The sequence below is a fragment of the Manis javanica genome, chromosome 11 (assembly GCF_040802235.1).
Source record: "Manis javanica isolate MJ-LG chromosome 11, MJ_LKY, whole genome shotgun sequence".
Taxonomy (NCBI): domain Eukaryota; kingdom Metazoa; phylum Chordata; class Mammalia; order Pholidota; family Manidae; genus Manis; species Manis javanica.
Genome location: NC_133166.1, coordinates 115,118,249 through 115,136,245, shown reverse-complemented (window position 1 = coordinate 115,136,245; position 17,997 = coordinate 115,118,249). Strand labels below are relative to the sequence as shown.

The 17,997-nt window shown below is 44.0% G+C and overlaps 2 protein-coding genes across 8 annotated transcripts in view; one reads left to right on the top strand and one right to left on the bottom strand.

Annotated features, from left to right (window-relative positions):
• RBM14 (RNA binding motif protein 14) overlaps positions 1-17,997 on the top strand; it is a 60,903-nt gene that overhangs the window by 29,757 nt on the left and 13,149 nt on the right. The window contains exon 2 of one of the 3 annotated variants that reach the window (XM_073217510.1): positions 17,266-17,717. The exons of 1 other annotated variant lie outside the window; for it this stretch is intronic. In XM_073217510.1, coding sequence (XP_073073611.1) covers positions 17,266-17,717 — 452 coding nt within the window. Of the gene's footprint in view, positions 1-8,908; positions 9,093-17,265; positions 17,718-17,997 lie in introns of those variants that run through there. One more of the 3 variants, XM_073217512.1, reaches the window with a different exon arrangement.
• LOC108401332 (RNA-binding protein 4B) lies at positions 8,005-17,542 on the bottom strand. 5 transcript variants are annotated; one of them, XR_005055154.2, is made up of 5 exons: positions 17,367-17,542; positions 16,289-16,712; positions 11,086-11,762; positions 9,279-9,500; positions 8,005-8,697 (listed from the first exon to the last, which is right to left on the bottom strand). XR_005055154.2 is itself a non-coding variant. In XM_036995536.2 (4 exons), exons 2-3 carry the CDS (start codon positions 16,698-16,700, stop codon positions 11,095-11,097), a joined length of 1,080 nt encoding a protein of 359 aa, XP_036851431.1. In that variant the 5' UTR covers positions 16,701-16,712; positions 17,367-17,542; the 3' UTR covers positions 8,005-9,500; positions 11,086-11,094. The 5 variants fall into 5 exon arrangements, 3 of the variants coding, with proteins under 3 accessions (XP_036851431.1, XP_036851432.1, XP_073073615.1); XR_005055155.2 differs by having other exon boundaries at positions 8,005-8,616; XM_036995536.2 differs by having other exon boundaries at positions 8,005-9,500.

Sequence of the window (17,997 nt, the reverse complement as noted above, 5' to 3'; positions counted from 1 at the left end):
GAAGGTGACTGGAAAACTGTCAGTGACTGTTCTCACTTTAAGTAAATAATCACAAACCTTTTATCTTGTGTAGACCTGCAGTCAGAGACTAGGTCCCCTCACGCTTCCTTAGCTAAGAACCTGCTTTGTGCTTCACTGAGAAGATAATCGGGAGAATTGTAGTATTCTCATCACGTCATCACACCACCTCACTTTCTAGCATCTACACCCACATTGCATTCCCATCTTAACTGCTTTTATCTAAGGCAAGTGTTTCAGTTTATGCTAGTGGCCCGTCCTCTTCCTCCTGCAGTTCTTTCCTTCTCGTGTTATCCACGTCTTTCTCCCTTTGCTGGATCAGTTAGCATTATAAACATTCTGGTCTTCCCATTGAAAAAAAAAATTGACTCCATTTACCTTGCCACCGCTTCTTTTTTTTTTTCCTTCCACCTACTGCCTACCCAGCTAACCAGGACCTGGTAAAGCCCACCACTTCATTTTTTGACTCCTTTTTGTAGCAGAACTCCAAAGAATTTTCTATGGTTTCTGTTCACAATTACCACCTTCCATTATCTTTAAACCCCCTTTAATCAGGCTTTTACCTTTACTATTGCACAGGAACATTGTTAGTGATTCCATAATACTAAGTCATGTGGTGACTTTTTTTAACTTAAAAAGCAAGGTTTATTTCTTGTTCATGCCACATGTCCATTGTGGTGGTGGTGTGGTTTCTCCTCTATGTTATCCTCATGACCCAAACTAATGGACAACCGTCTGAAACTTACACTCCAGCCCAAGACAGACTGTGAACATAGTAAATAAGTAAACTGTTAGGAAATAAGAGTTCTCTATTAAAAAGGGTAGAGTTGAGTAAGGAGGGTTGGGAGAGGAGCAATGTATGTGTGTAGATTAATCAATAGGGTGGTCAGGCCTCATTGAAAAACAGATTTGAGCAGAACTGAATGAATCCAAACACACTTCAGTATTCCAAGTAAAACAGCTTGGGCTTGGGCCCCAAGGGAGATTGTAGCTGGCCTGTTCTAATGAGGAGGCCAGGGGCAAGCACAGAGTGATGGGGAGAGGGGAGGAGGGACATAGTTAAATGATGGGCCAGATCGTCTAGGGCCTTTTTGGCTTTTATTTTGAGTGAAAAAGTCTTGTATTGTTTTTAGCAGAGAAGTATTGATGTGATGCACTTACAGCTTTACTGAAGTATTCATATAATACATTGATTTTAAGAGTACAGTTTGACACATTTTGATAAAATACACAATTGCGTAACCATGACCACAGTCAACGATAGGATGTTTTTGTCACCCCAAAAAGCCCCTTTGTGGCTTTACAGTTAATGCCCTCAGGCCCTCATCAGTTCCTAATCCTCCTCTACCTACTTGTATCTTCAGTGTAAGTATTTTGAACAGTTCCTTACTCTCCATTAACTCTTTACTCCTCAACATTTAATTCATTTGACTTCAAGGACACAATAGTCTTGGTTTTCCCACCTTGTCAATTTTCTCTGCTGGTCCCTTTTTCTCTCTCTTGAGCTCTTGCTGTTGGAGGCTCTGTAGTTCGATCTTGGGCTTTGGTGATCCTGTGGATTCAAATGCCGTCTATATACACAAATTCACAGTTTAAGTCTCTGGTCCAGATCTTTCTCCCCAACTGCAGTTTCATATCCTAGCACTCACTTGACATTTTTGCTTCAGTGTCTGATACTTCAGCTACAACTTGTATAAAACTGATCTGATCTTACTGCTGCTTCCCCAACACTGCTCTTGTACCCTTTCACCATCTCAGTTGATGGCACCTCCAACCTTGTGTTACTCTGGTCAAAAATCAGGCGATTTACGCATTCAGTCTGTTAGGAAATCTCTTCAGCTGTGCTTCTCACAGCCTCCCTGTTAACCCCCTAGTCTGAGCCACTGTCATCTCTCACCTGGATTTCCGAAGTTCTTTCCCAGTTGACCTCCCTGCTTCTATATCATCTACTATCTATTTACGATGTAGCAGCCACATTGATCCATTTTAAAAAGTGATCTTTAAAAAAAAAAAATCAGATAATGACACAACTCAGCTCAAACCCTGCCAGGGGCTTTTCATTTCATCAAGAGTGTCACTATCCATTTGGTGGAAAGACCTGTGAAATCCTGCGTGATCTGCCGCCTCCTCAGCTCGCTCACTTTCTCCTGCTCCCCTTGCTCACTCAGCTTCAGCCACACTGTACTCTGGACTTGACAAATCTGTTGGGTGTGTGCTGCCAGGCTTCCCTTCCCTTAGTATTTGCACCAGCTATTCCTTGAGATACTCCTTAAAGGCTTGTGAGTTTTTTTTTTGTTTTTTTTTAACAGAAATTGGGGTTTTGAGGTGAAAAGGAAGTTGGTAAGTTTTCAGGGCACTAAAAATGAGGCTAGGTTTCTAATCCTCTTTTCTCCATGCTTTTATTTAGTTAGTATACCAATTCCCTTGGCTTTACCTACCATCTAGATCCTAAAGGTCGCCAATGTGTATTTCCAGCCCTAAACAACTCCATGCTCAGCCAAGCTGTTTGTCTGAGAGGCCATGGAAGCTTGATATTTGAATCTGCACCCATGGTTTAATCTAATTTGGATAACCATCAGTCTCTACAAACAAATACATGGAGTTTCTCTTTGAGAACAGTGGTCCTCAGTAAATACTACTGGTTGTCAAGAGGAAGGGGTCAGAAGGGAAGAGAAAAACTGGATTATAATCAAGAAGTGATGGTTGGGGGAAGACCTCTTGAGGTAGCTGTTACAGACACTGGTTGGCTTTTTTTCATGTGCTAGAAACTGGACCTCTGCACTTTTCACATGAAGTCATCTTACCCCTTTCTTTGATTTCCGTAGGACCTACCATCTTAGAAAAATTGGACAGAGAATTTATTCCTTTTAACTCCTCATGCACACTATGTAAGGGGAATGTCAGGGCTGGAGTTGTCCAGAGTTCTGGTCCTTTTTGCACTCTAGGTCGGTGGTTCTAAACCACTGGTGATTTCTGCTTTCCACTCCCCATCCACTGCTGGGACACTGGGCAATGTCTGAAGTAGTTTTTAACTGTCAAAACCAGAGGTTTGCTCCTGGCATCTAGTAGGCAGAGGCTGGGAATGCTGCTAAGCCTCCTCCAGGGCACAGAACGCCCCCAGCCCACAAAGAATCCCAGCCCCAAACATCAGTAGAGCAGGCCGCTGAGGGCTGGGTCCATGAGTGCGGAGCCGCTGGCTCCTGCAGGGAAGCCGGAACCCCATACCCTCCAGGGAGTGCAGCCTGGGTGTGGAGGCTCTGTGGCTTAAGTTCCGTCTCTGGAGCTGGGCTGGCAGAACTTCAATCCAAGCCCTTTCTGTGGCGTTAGGCACGTTACTCAACCTCTCTGAACCTGTTTCCTCATAAAATGGGAATAGTTACAGCGTTCCTTTCCCAGCTCTGTGCAGTGCAGTGCAGTTCCAGGTGGGGATGCGTGCCAGTGGCAGTATGGGCCCAGAGTGTTGGCCACTTGCCCAGTTTAGATGATCTCAGCCAGAATTCCTCATTTTGTCCCTACAGGGAGGCGAGGTGTGATTTCACAGCCACTGAGCGTACTGGCCATGCCCCAGCATGGAGGGAATGTATGGGGCCCTTCCCTTCACCACTCATTTTCCTGATTCTCACAGCCACTGCTGCTGAGAGCAGAGCCACAGGAGGCTAGCGCTTCTGCCACAGTCAGTCCAGGTCATCTTGCCAAATAAGAGGCTTAACCTTTCCTTTCCACCCCCTCCATGGGGATAGGATCTACCTTTAGGACTGATGGGTCTCTGCCAACTGCCCCTCTCCATTTCAGTGACCTCTTACTGTGGCTTTCTGCTGTGGAGAACAAGCATTAGGAGCTGGGGTCTGTGTGTGGGGTGCGGGTTCAAGTCAGTTCACCTTTCTAAACCTCAGTTGCTTTAATTACTGGGGGAGCCAAGGATACTACCTCATTGGGTTCTTGCGGATTAGCAGAGATAGTGGATGAGACTGTAAGGCCTTTGTTGAGCTTGAATTTGGTGTGGATCCTCAGAGGGCTTGCAAACCTAAGTTATTACTGAGAAATCATCTCACCAGACCTTCCCTGCTGTCTTTGTGAGTTCCAGGACTGACCTGTCACGTCTTGTGCTTTTGTTCTCTTTGGCAGTAGAGCATAGCTCTGACCTTCACAAAGCCCTGAGATAGTCGCTTCTGACAAACTGATGGCTCCTCCTAGGAATGTTTTTATTTCTCCCCTCCTTCTGGATCGCATGGGGAGGAGATTCTTTTCTTGTCTCAGATTTGTGAACCAAATCCTGATGAGCCCTGGGCAAGTTGATTTCCTTTTCCTGGGCTACCTTGCAGCCAGCCAACCCTTTTTGCCTTTTGGACAAGCTCTGTTCAGCTCAAGTGCCTGGGGCTTGGTATCTTTCTATGCCACATTGTCTAACTTCACTGTGGTTGGGAATCAGAGGAAGGGCAGCTCTGAGGCTGCTGCAGGTCTTAAGAAGTAGGCAAGGTTTGGGCTACAGTAGGAGCTTTTGCCAAGTGGGAGCTGTGGCTCAGTATGTCTGTGTCTCCACCACCACCCTGAGGGAAGGTGTTGCAGTGAACCCCAGGAGTTCTCAAACACCACCAAGGAGGATTTGGACGCCTTCCACCTGAGCAGCAGCATTTAAATCAGGCTAGGGGCTATTTTGCCCTGTGCTTGACGTACCCACAGGAGTGCTGCTGCTGTGGCTGGGCCTTGCCTGGGAGGGTACCCAGAGCCTCACCTCAGTAGCTGACTGCTCAGGAAGGAATTCATGAGGTAGAGGCCTGGGGTACTTTTTCTTCTTTCCAAACTGAGCCAGGAATACCCCTTGGCCTTCATTATTCCCTGTTTTCACCGTTTCTGATACATACTAAGTATATTTCCATTTCAAAAGAGATTATAAGAGTTTCTGTATTTTTTGTGCTTAAGATTGAGTTTTGGTAGGTTTGTGTCTATCGTTGTCCTCTGAACTGTCAAAATGCTTTTACATTTCTTACAGCAATTGGCATTTTCATCATACCATCCTCTCAGTCTCTCAAGATCAGAGACCTTATCTGCCCTGCTCCTCAGCACTCAGTGGTGCCTTGTGTAAGCCCTTAGGGCCTGGCCCACGACAGGTGCTCCACCTGTTAGGGTGGGAGAGGCACTGGCGTTCTATTATTTATGGTTTGATTAACCTTGGGGATAGAAACTCTGCCCTTTTGAATCCCATGTTCTATGCATGCATGATCCTTTTCTACAAAATATTTTTCTCCCTTTAAAACATTACTGGCTTTATGATTAGGGGAGAGCCCTGTTACATATCACACAGATCTCACATTTATAGTGCTATTCGCTTTTGTTCCTCTCCAGTCACTGATCTTTTAAGAAAATTGAATCTGAACCTGTTGCCCCCAAACATAAAGCCCTTGGCTTCCAGTTAGTCTTAGGGTAAAGATGAAATTTCCTAACACAAGCCGCAAGGCTTTTATAAACAGTGCTTGTAACTTACCTCTCCAGAGTTCTCTGCACAGATTTTCTCTTGCCACAGAGCTCCCTCTCTGGTCCCTAACGGGCACCACACTATTCCTGCCGAATGTGCTGCTTCCTCACCTTGGAAGAGCAACTCTTCCCCTTCCAACCCCCAAGGCCAGTCGCTGTTTCCACAGCACCCTCTACTTGATCCTCCATTGTACTGATGCCGGGGTTCTTGTTTGCGGAGCCGAAGAATGAGCTTCACAAACAGTCAAGGTAGGAGAGCAAAGTACAGGCTTTTATTTAGAGATACAGTGAAAGGACAGAGCTCCCGGCTCACGCCAGGAGGGGACAAGAGAGTCCGTGGTGGTGCGTTGTCTAGGGGGTTTTATAGGCAGTTGAGGATTTTTCGAGAACATGAAAAAAACTTGGGGTGTGGACTTGGTAATTGGCCTCTGAATATTTAGAATTAACACAAGCAACTTCTTCTGATGATTTCTCCCTGAGATACCAGCATCTTGGTCTGGGGGCATATGAAACAAGGCCACCTGCTCAGTGCCCCAAGGTGGGCTGAGGTATTGTTTGCTAAAGGGTAAGTTAAGAATTTCTAACGTCTTAACTTCTTGGGTATTAAAATGCAATCTTATCTTTAAGGTGGAATCCTTCCTGCCTTTTACCGTGTTGTTTATGCCTGGGCTTACTTGCTAAATTAGTTGCCCAGTTTGCAAAATCACTTCATCAGATCTGAAGGAGAAAGACAGCACAGAGGCCTGGGCCTTTTAGTATGCTAAAGAGGACCTTACACATGATTATAAATGGTTAGCATAATAAAACATGTGCTACTCTTCTTTATCTGGGGAACATTAACTGATTTCACTGAAGAATGATTCTAGAGCTCAATGTTTAACATAGAGTTTTAGCAGGGGGGTTTCCTTGCATGTAGTTACATTGCTCCGACTGCAAATATCCTGCCCTGCCCCCTCCAGAGGCCCTCACCCTACTCTGACTACATCTGTGGTCCCTGTCTCACTAATAATCACAGCTGTAATTAAGGTTTACCTCTACTAGGAAACCACCTGTCTCATTCGTTACCCAAATTCTGGCTCATTGTAAGAATTCAAAACACTGATAAATGAATTCAGGAACTTTTAGTGTGAGGCCTCCTGGGACTCTGAAATGGTCTGTAAATGAGAAACTTGGTAAATAAAAAAGGGATTTTCATACCAACATACAATTTTTCATGTAAGAACTTATTTACTAAGCTGTGTTCAATACAGCAGCCACTAGCCATGAGCTAATTATAAAATAAAAAATTGAGTTTCTCAGCTTCACTAGCCACATTTCAAGTACTTAATACCCCATGTAGCTAGTGGTTACAAATGGGATGGCACAGCTGTAGTAACCCTTCCTACAATGTCAAAAGTTTTATTGGGACAGTGCTGATGGAAAACTGTTGCAGAATCCAGTTCTTCCCTGATAATGTGATAGAAATCAAGATTTGTTAAACTGCTATATTAAAGTTAGCACAGAGGACCAGAGATTTTGGCAAGGCCAGCAAACCCTGTATACATTTCTTAGCCGTGCCTGGAGCCTTGCACACCATAAGGAAATCCCAATATGTGCCTTGTTTTTCTTTTTGTAAGAGGGACAGTCCTGTGTCCTGGTCCTTGTGTACTTGACACTAGTTGGAGTGTATGCTTGGATAGACAAAGCTTTCTAGATTTTGGTATCCTAGCCCAAAAAAATCAGGGAAAAATTCTGCTTCACCTACGTCAGGACTAAGTATAAAATATGTAAGAAAATGCTATGTAATTGTAGATAAAAATTCACAGGTAGTAATAATTTATGGGTTAGCATTTCCATACAGGATACAATAAAGCTTAAGTAGGGTTGCAGCCATCATTAAAGTGATTTTATGGGGTATCTGACGCCATTGATCTTTAAAAAATTTCTAGAAGACAAAACACATTACAGAATGTTGTCACTACTCATCATTAGTAACCTACTTGCTTTTCTCAAAATAACGTTTTCTCAAAATGTTTTATGTTTTCCCTCTTTTGATCCACACCTTTTTCATTTTTAGCCAAAGTCTAACCATCTAACTGTAGTGGAATTTTTTTTTTTTTGTGGCAGAATATCAACACCATGGGAAGACAGACCTCCTCGAGTACTTTATAAATAAATTCAGAAGAACACATACTACGTAGTTAAACTGAGTCAACCCAACAGGTCTTTGGTGATATTCTGGCTTAGCCTTGTCCTGATGGTACAGGGTTCTCGGTGTGGGGCTTAGTTCTATCATACTAACCTGCGTTTGACAGCCTTCAAGTTGGAAAGAGCAGTTCTGGTTAGAAGGAAGAAGCCTACCACAGCATATTTATTAATGTCTTAAGCTGCTGGCTGACTTCTTTCCGCCCAATGCTGAGGCCATATTACCTCATGAAATACTTCTGCATCTCAATTTCCAATATTCACTTGAATTTAGTTTGAACACAACTAAGGAAAAGTCAAGATGCTGGTAATAACAATCACACAAAGGCATTTATTTAAGTGTTAGAAACGTTTATTTGTCAAAATATTTAAAAAAAAAGTGGGAGGAGTGGAGTAAAACAAAACTAAATTTCAGCAAATGCTGTACCACGATCACAGGTCAGACATTAAAAAAACAAACAAAACAACAACAAAGAAACCCCCACCACCAAAACCCCAATGGTCCTAGCAACTTCAGAAGATTAGCTTCAGTGTTTGTTAGAGTCCAGAGCTAACAAGAGCAACAGGTCACTTGCCACTACATGGTCGTTTTAAAGGGAAAGGAGATGTTGCAGGTAGACAGGGAGAAGGGTTCAACTCCTAAGGAAAGCAGGATAAGAGGGGTTCCACTGTACAGGAAAAAGGGGACGCCAGCATAATCCTTACCTAGGGCTGCTCAGAGGCTGAGAATTAAGGAACAGAGTGAAAGGCTACAGAGACTAGTATCAGGAGGAAAGAAAAGTCAACTTAGAAGAATTAAATTAAGAAAGAAAACATAGTTGGTCACAAATTCCTTTGTTTACTGAAACATGAAGCAATGGAAACATCCCGGCAAAGGGGACCGCGCGGAGCAAGTTCTCATATATGACCGCAGCCCGAGGGTTCAGTCCGCAATTATCCTACCTGAAAGAGAGCACAACACAAGAGGCTTACACAATGCCTGGAGAGCAGCTTGGCTCCGAGTACAAGGGCCCTGGTCCCGTCCTGTATTCCAGGGGGAAAAGAACAAAGAACAAAACAAAGCCAAGTCAGACTGGATCAAACTTACATCCCATGGAATTACCTAGGAGTCTACTATGGCTATGTATATATAGGAACCTACATATAGCTATATAGAGAATAAGCAGCAGTCTACCTAGAAGACTGTTGTGTTGGTGATAAACCCATCTTTCTCATTTTCTTACCCATCTTTTAGGCAAGATCGCCTCTGTGATACAAGGCTAACTGTCGCAACAAAGGGCATACAGATATCAAGAACTTTTTTGGATCTAGAAAGAGCAGAAGATGCTAAGATTTCAAATACAGCCAATTGCACTATTCTAAATTTGTTTCATTTTAATCTTTCATATTAAACAAGTTTTCAGAAATGTTAATCACAATACCAAGGAATGGTTCATTCATCTCCAACACACCTGCATGTCATACTGTTACAGATTTGGAGCCACAATTCCAGTACTTCCCCTAATTGACCAAATCAAAAGAAATCCTAAAATTCTCTAATTCTTCCATTGATGATGGGAACACTCCAGACACCAATGGCTGGGGGAAAAAAAAAGTTAACTCACACCAAGTTCCTCTACTTATTACAGACAAAGGGCCAAATCTTGGTCTTGATCTGTGCCAATCGACTTCAAAAGTTGTGACGTTCTTGAATCAGTTCTGCTAGGGTGAGACCCGAATTTGGATCCCCAACAGTTCTGGAGTATTTCATCCTGGCAGCCTCATTAACATCAGGCTCCTGGGACTGCAACCAACTCAGGGTTATTCAGTCCATTTGAGGTTCACACCTGGAAGGTAAGTTTCTTTAAAAGTCATCACTAAAAAGAAGTTAGTCAAACAACCACTACTTGCAGTTAATATTCACTTTAAAATAACCTTAGCAATACCCTTTAAAGACTACAATATACTAATTTAATATTTAACTTTGAAACATTTGAAAGAAATAAAAGTTATCTGATAAATACCACTTTACTTCAGAGGCATATCCCACTTCATGGCAGGTCCAGCTGCATTAAAAGTAAAAATTAATGGCAAACTACACAAGTTGCAAGACTATACCACTTTGTGCGCATCCACACACTGTTACTCGGTGGTGTCAGGAGATCCCAGTCTTGCCAAGGTCACAAAGTATGTAGTATCACAGGCAAAGGGGACTATGCTTTTCACTATGTAAAAACAAATTTCTATCACTTTTTTCTTCTACACATACACCAAAGGGCTACGTTAGGAATCCTGGCAACTCGGTGATGACTCAGTTTAGCTCTGCTACTAGACTTCCAATTCAAGTAAGTATAAGGAAAATCATGAGAATAGAAAGTTCTCATGATGCTATTTCTACTCAGATGAAGAGATTAATTAATTTCTAGAAACTCTTGGTTATTCTTGTCATTCTAACATTTTTGTCACACATTTTCTGAAGTAGGAAATTAAACTTCCAGGAGCACCACCAATACGATTTTTATATATGTCAGAAAATTACCTGTTTCATCTAGTTTCTTACATGTCCTTGCAAACAAAAACTGCTGGCAGAAGCAGGAAGCATGAGGCTCTAAATGATAGCATCATGGGCTATGCAGAAATATGGCTCAGGTGCTCAGATAGAATATGCTCTGGATTACTAAAAAGGAAAGACTCTATGGGACAGCGACATCAAAACATTCTTTCATGTGTCTTAGACCTAAACGTCTAAAATTTATAGCACTTTGTTTGGTTTATAGGTATGTATTAGAAGACTTCCCTCTGATAAAAGCTAATGAGCTAAGTACTAGTTTTATTAGCAAGTCTGAAGTCTAAAGTTACAGTTAAAATTCTCACTGTGACATTCATTATTAACTCCTGAAACTGTACTTTTCAACTTATACCATAGTAACTTTTGGAGTGGAAAGAGAATGAGTTTTGGAGTCAGCCAGACCTGAGTCTGAATTCTGACTCTACTTTTCAGTCGCCATGTGACTAGGCAAAGTACTTAACCTTTGAGTCTTAGTTCCCTTTTCTGTAAAAGAGAAAATATTTTAAAGGCTTACAGTGTAGATTAAATGATAAAGTATACACAGGGCACTCAGAAAATGTTAGTTTGCCTAACTGTTTCTGTAACCCAGATCTGCTTACACTTCATTAAAGAACAATATTCAAACAAACTGCGTTTGTCATTCTCTCACAAGGAACTATTTGGTTGGAGTCATACGCTAAAACCTCAAAAGGCCAAATGAATTTCTTGCCTAAGCTAGAGAAATAATTAATACTACTATGTAATTTATACCTTTTGGATACTGTCCTGAAAGCAAATAGGTGGCTTTGGCCTCCCCTATGCAGCATGGGTCTCTTGCAAGGGAACTAGATGGACTCTCTTAACCACACCCACCCCACTCTCACCTCCAGTTTTTAAAAGGCTGAGTACCGCGCTCGGTCCACATACTGCTCTCGCTCATACCGGGCCATGTCATAGAGAGAATTCCGTGCAGCTGCTGAAGCCTGAGACAGCTCACTCTCTGGCCCATAACCGTAGCCCTCTCCAACTGTGGGGAGCACAGCTGCAGCACGACGCAGGGGGCTCCTGTCCCTTCCATAATAGGAGGAAGTGGTGGCAGCGGCAGCAGCCATAGCAGCTGAGGTGGCGGCAGCACCTGAGTTAGGCAACAGGTGTCTGTCGTAGGGATCAACGGAAGTGGAGTTGAGGTGACTGGTCACAGCTGTGCTCTGAACTTGAGGCAGGTGGGACATGGTCTGCTCTGCGTAGTTGTACGCGGAAGCTGCTGCTGCTGCCGCCACCGCTTCGTAGGAGCGGACCCGGTAGCGCTTATAGTAGTCGAGAGCTCCATATGCATCGTTGTAATACATGGATTCCCCGTAGCCCATGGTGTAAGGCGTACGCACTGCTCCATACTGTTCATTATACTGCTCAGTAAAGTCTGCCACACGACCCGTACGATCTACCGGACACTCTTTGGACCAGTGCCCCTCTTTCCCGCACCGATAGCAGCCGCTCTGGTCTCCCATCCCGGGGGCAGTCCGAAGCCGGCTGGTGGACAACTGCACGTGCATTCGTTTGCCTTGAGGAAATAGATGTAAGAAGATTTATTATAACTTACTGACAGTCTTTATCCTCCCCCAAATGAAAGTAAAAAGTTGGCATAAGACACACATACATACACACACTCCTGCAGCCCTATTTCAACAACCCCCTCCAAAAGAAGTTAAAGTTTATGAGAGAAAATCTGAGTCTTCAGAGACCAGTCATTACTTTCTACTTACACCTGGTAGATAGGATTTCCTAGTTATGTGTCCACAACTTACCTCCCCCAACTCCACACACAGAAATCGACAATTTTCACTGCTAAGACTTATTAATTGCAACAATTCAAAACAAGCCAATTTTTACAAATCACACACCAAACAAAACATCAGTTATTCCACATTTGGAAAGCATCTTACCAGCCTCTCACTGAATTGCCCAGGGCCACATAAAGCCTGAGCATTTACTGTAGCTTGAAAACCACAGCAATCTTCTGTCCATCTTGTTTCTTCCAGCCATTTTTACAGGTGCCACCAGAAGGCTACGTTGGGTACACAAATCAAATCATACCTGGCTCATCCTCTGCTTCCTCTCCAGTACCTCTAGCAGTTATAAGACCCTCCAGATTCCAACCCCACCCCCACTTCATTCAGCAAGGGTGAAACCATGCCTAGTGTGGAGAAGAAAACTATTTGACCAAGGTCTCTCAACAGCAAGAATTACATCTTAAAGCAGTACTCGTTTCTTAGGGACACTGTTGCCATGTAATGAACAATCAGCAGGTCATCCTGTCATTCAACTTACAATTCTTTACAAGGGATTATTTACTTGTTAGAAAAATGCAGCATTTGCCTAAAGACCTATAAAACAAGCCACACCCATGCTTCTAGGAAATGACCAGCGCTAGGAATGGTTAAGAGAAGAAACAATCTCTACCCTGACTTCCGTACAATCAAGCCCAGGAACCCTTCCTAAGGAAAGCATCCAAGGTCTTTAAAGGCAGTTTGAGGATAGTAGTAGTCTTGGTAGTATTTAGTCCCAAACTGCTTGACTTTGGAGATCAAATCAATGCTTTGCAGAGTGTGCAGCCAAAAGGCAGTGAGCACATAGAGAGCAGTGGCCTCAAGTCACTCTCAAGGGCTACTCAGAACAAATCCCCCCTGCGTGGTCAGCACGTTGCTCTCTCTTTAACAGACCTTGTTCTGGATGCAGCTATGTGACAGGCCTGGTGCTCCACCATCCCGTGGGAAACAGCCCAATTCAGGACGGCGGCCAGAACAGCACCATGCACTGACCCTCAGAGGGGAGCGGGTTAGTGCAGTAACATCACTGTAGTCACACTCAGTTCTGCCTAGTGTCTAAGATTCCTACCATCCCAGTTTCTAGCCATTGTCACCTCCAACTTAAAACCCTTTCTTTATCAGAAACAAAGGTGCTCAAGCTTTTACTTCCAGCTGCGAGCACAGGGGCGGCATCCACCGTCACCACTGACACGATCAATGGATACCATACGGCAGTATTCTCAGAAGGGCGGCATTTAGCCATCCCATTGTTTTCAGGGATTTACATACTCCCATTCTAATGCTCAGAAATTATTAAGGGCCAAATGCTAAGACAGAAACACACAGGTTTTTGCCCCCGTTTAGATTCCAAATGTAGAGTTCCCTATAACTGTGATTGAGGGTTACAGGTTACTTAGCTTTCAAACACACATGGTGACATTAATCTGTGTAATAGACACCAACTGTGCTCCAACTCTGAAGTCGGGGTAACCATGACAATCCAAAAAGCAACCAATCCAGAGGCCCAGAAGTATATTTGTAAGAAAAAAATTTCAATTTAACTTGCTCTTTACTTTTATAGATTCTGAGTCCATTTTTTTGAGAAACAAAATCCAGTGATTTTTCCATGATATTCTGTTAATATATCTAATTTTCAACCCTGTTTTATTTGGAGACTGGAACTCTTAAGTTTATAAGCATCTGTGGCAACTTCTATCTCTGCAGTAGCTGTGGAAGGATTCAGGTAAAAATGTTTACTTAGAATAAAAACATCTAACAGAAGTGACAGGTTTCTGAAATACAATCTTTCCAAAGGTTTTAACTAGGCTTTTAAATCCTCTAAAATTCTTATAATGATTGAAAAAAATACAGTGCTTCCCTATTACCTTAAGGAATCAAAGCAAAGCAAATTGGAAGATTAAATTCTAACACTACCACACTTGGAGAGGCCAAAAGCTTAAAATTTTCTGAGACCCCCAAAAGTTACTGAAATACGCTGCCAACATTTTCCAGAAAATCAGTCCAATAAAAGCGTTTTCTTTTGAAAGCTGGAACAGAAAAGAGTATTAAAACGTTAGAGATGGGTAATTTGGAGTCCTAACTGCAGAGCTCCTATCATGTGCAATGTAATGGCATTACATGCTCTATCCTATGTAAATGGCAACCATTAACATAAAAGTTCAAAGGATGCCCGAAGTGGCACTTTTCAGAGGCCACCTTCAGCAGGTGACAGAAAAAACCTTATCAAAAAACATGACAAATTGGTAGCTAGATTGCATTTTCTGTGAAAGTGCAACTTATTATCCAACACTGAACTTTCTCTGGTCATCGGGAAAAAAACAGCTGGTTATAAAAATGAATGTGTAGAGTGCTTTCTGTCCAGAGAGACCAGGCTAAAAACGAGACCAAGGATTTTTCTTTTTCAATGATGACATTTAAAAACATTTCATGGATCGTTGTTACTCAGATAGTCACTTCCTGAAGATTATTATATTAAAGTACACTGCTTTATTAAAACACACATTCCTCCCAAGTCCCCCCAACTAACTGACTTCTATATAACATTTCTGCCCCTTCTTTCATTCAATTGTATACTAAAAATGTAAGGATGTGCAGCATTACTCTGCTAGAATCTCTGTGCAGGGACTGTGCCTGACTTTTAAGTGCATTCTTTTTACATTTTGCTTGATACCTGTCAAAAGAAAACTCCCATACCTCCTCACACTGTCCATTCATGACCTCTTTCCCCATCAAATACCTATTAGGATTATCCTCCTTAGAGCTGTCTGAAGTGCAACAGCGTTCCAAAATAAAAGAAAAATATAAATAACTAAATAAGAAAACTATTTTTAAAGTTTCTAACCAGCATAGAAACACTCATTGTTGCAAACAACACTCACCTTTAATTATATCGTGCTTTTACTGTCAAAATCCTTTCACATCTACTACCTCAATCTAGCCTTGCTACCACCCTGTGAGGGAGGGATCATTAGCGGAGAAAATGAAGCGCGACAGGTTAAAACACTGTCCAGAGTCATTGGACTAGTTAACAGTAGCAAGTGTGTCTATGACTCTTGCCCTGTGCTTAAGAGCAGCTAAAGACCAGGGCACTACTGGCTAAGGCTAGAGATATTTGATGCACTATTTGCAAACTATGTTACTCTTTTCTGGTCAACTTTACCTCTCCCATTTCTTTCCCCACTGTTTTAGGTTTAGCAGAGGACCCTTAACTACCTTGTAACAGCCCTGTTAGCAGCACTCAGAAAAAATGGTGTTAATTTATGAACCTGAAAAGTGACTGTAAATGTGTGGTCCAAGATGAGACTGTCAACAAAAAACTCACAGAACAGCAGTGTCCAAAACAGAACTTTCTATGATGGTGGACATGTTCCATATCTGTGCTAAAATGGTAGCCACTAGCCTCATGTGACTTCGAGTGCTTGAAATGAGTATAGTACAACTGAGAAAATGAATTTTAGAACTTTAACTTCAATTTAATAGCCACATGTGGCTAGTGGCATCTACATTACTATAGCACAGTTCTAGAGTCTTCAGACACTTCCCGTGGTATGAATGACAATAAATGTGCCCTGATTACTGGTGTATATATACTATGGTATGCTCTATGACACCCTCCCCGGAATCTCCTCAGAAGCAGAACCACCATCATTCCCATTCAACCTAGTATGTTTAAAAACTTCCTTTTTCTCCCCTTAAATGATAGTTGGTGGGGCAAAATAGTCCATGGCATGGTTTTTGGCTCTGCTTGTATAGGTCACATACTTACCAAATTTGAACACTCAGAAGATACTCCCCCAAATTCAGATTCACCACCCAGATTTCTAATAAGGATTCCTCTAATGTTTTTGTTCCTCTTTCCTACCACAACTCATTGCCAAGGCAGCAAAGAATATAAATCCTAAGCATTTAAACTCCCAAATATAAGGTTTCCTGGTCATTTTTAAAAAAGCAGATAACCACAGACCTTTACCCTCCCTTCTCTCATGACGTACTCATTTGCCCAGGCAGATTAAACTTCCCAAAGCACTCAAGCGAATGAAGCCTGCAGGATGAAGTAACCCCCAGTTTGTGATTCTGCACAGTTGCTGAGGAACGTCTTGGCAAATCTCAAGTGGTAAACATGTAATCTTTCTACTATTCACAGTAGTTGAAACAGAATGGAAGACACCGCCAGGCCGGCCCCTGGTCCTGTGTTGTCGCCTCTGCTTAGAGCTAGACCCCACTGAGTCCTGCCACCCAGACAGACCCCAGAGCAGTTCACCTTGAAACTCTGTGTTGTCAAGGCCCCTGATGGCCTCCACTGCATCCTCTGCCCGCTCCATGTGTACAAAGGCATAATCTTTCACGATGTCACATTCGATGACTGGACCATACTCCTCGAACTTGGCCCGAAGCTCTTGGTTGGTACAAGTGGGACTGATGTTGCCCACATGTAACTTGGTTGAAGCTTTGCTCTTATTCTTGCTGGCTTCCACGTTGATGTTCACCCCATGCAGCTTGTAGTGGTGCAGGTTGCGTATGGCATCCTCAGCCGCCGTCTTGTCTTCTATGTGCACAAAGCCGTAGTTCTTGATGATGTCACATTCCAGCACCTTCCCATACTGCTCGAAGAGTGAGCGGATCTCCTGCTCTGTGGCCTCCCGGGGCAGGTTTCCGATGAACAGCTTCACCATCCTGACAAGAGCCTGGGAGAGAATAGGGATTTCCAAAAGTCGGAGGTGGAGTGGGAAATTGTGCACACTGCATTTTGGTTTAATCCTCTTTAGAAGTACACCTTCAAGATCCTTTCACACATTCGTTATTCTCAAAAGAGGGGAAAGGCTTGTTCTTAAGTACTGTGCGCTGTGTGACACGTAAGGAGGAGGTCGGGTCAGCATGCACCGCACAGCCCATCATCTCCGCGAATTGCATTTAAGAAAACAGGGTCAGCTGTTTCGTGTCTTAAAATGCTCTTTTGGGGGCAGAAAAGAGAAGAGCCCAAGCAGGGGACAAGAGGCATATATCGTACTGTCCATGGTAAGATTTTGGAGGGAAATCTGAGTACCTCTCCTCCGTGCGGTAACACCTTTCAAGATTTTCTCAGACTAAAAAGGTCTCCTCGGTCCCAAACCGGGACAGCCCTGCTACCCCCCATTCAGCGACCCAACCTCAGCTCCACCGCCCCAACAAAGACTCGACCCGACCCCTGCCCCGCCCCCTCCGGAGACCCAGCCCCGCCTCCTCCCGTTGTCTCCGCAGGACCTCCCGCGGCAAGAGAAACCCAAACCTCGGGCCGGCCCCGTCTGCCGAAGACCCGACCCACCTTCGGGGTCCCACACACCCTCGAGACCCCCTCGCACCTCCGGGTGGCGGCGGCGGTGGCGGCGGCTCCCGCGTCAGGAGAACCCTACAAAATGGCGACGGCCGTTCGAGCCTCGGCGCGACCGGGCCCTTCCTCGCGCGCCAGCTCACGCACGCGCGAGCGCGCGCTGCTTCCGTCCCTCCGCCTCGCCGGAGCCGGGCGACCAATCCCGTGGCCGCACACAAATGGCTGCCCCGGCCTCGGCTCCCAACCGCCCCGACACGGGGGCGGGGCCTGCCGGGGACGGCGGTGCGCGACGGAGGTTGGCCCGCCCCCAGCCCGGGCTAGCCAATCCCCACCCTGGAAGGGGTCGAGCGTCAGAAGGGCTCGGGACGCAACCACTGCCGAGGTGAAATCAGAACCCCGGGGGAGTCACTAGGCATCACAGTGGATCATGCTATTAGGCCAGCTGCACGGGGAGGGAGGGGCGGGAGATGATGACAAAGGGTCATCCCACCGGGTCCCAGCAAAGGGCTCTCCTATCGGACTGTCCAGCTTCTGTGGCGGCTTGGTACAGCATTTTAGGAATACCGAAGCGCCATATTTTAATCAATCCTAGTCAGTTTTTGTAGAGCTTTAAACAGGATTAAGAACTTTTCATTGCAAACGTATTCCTTGGTGAGGAAACT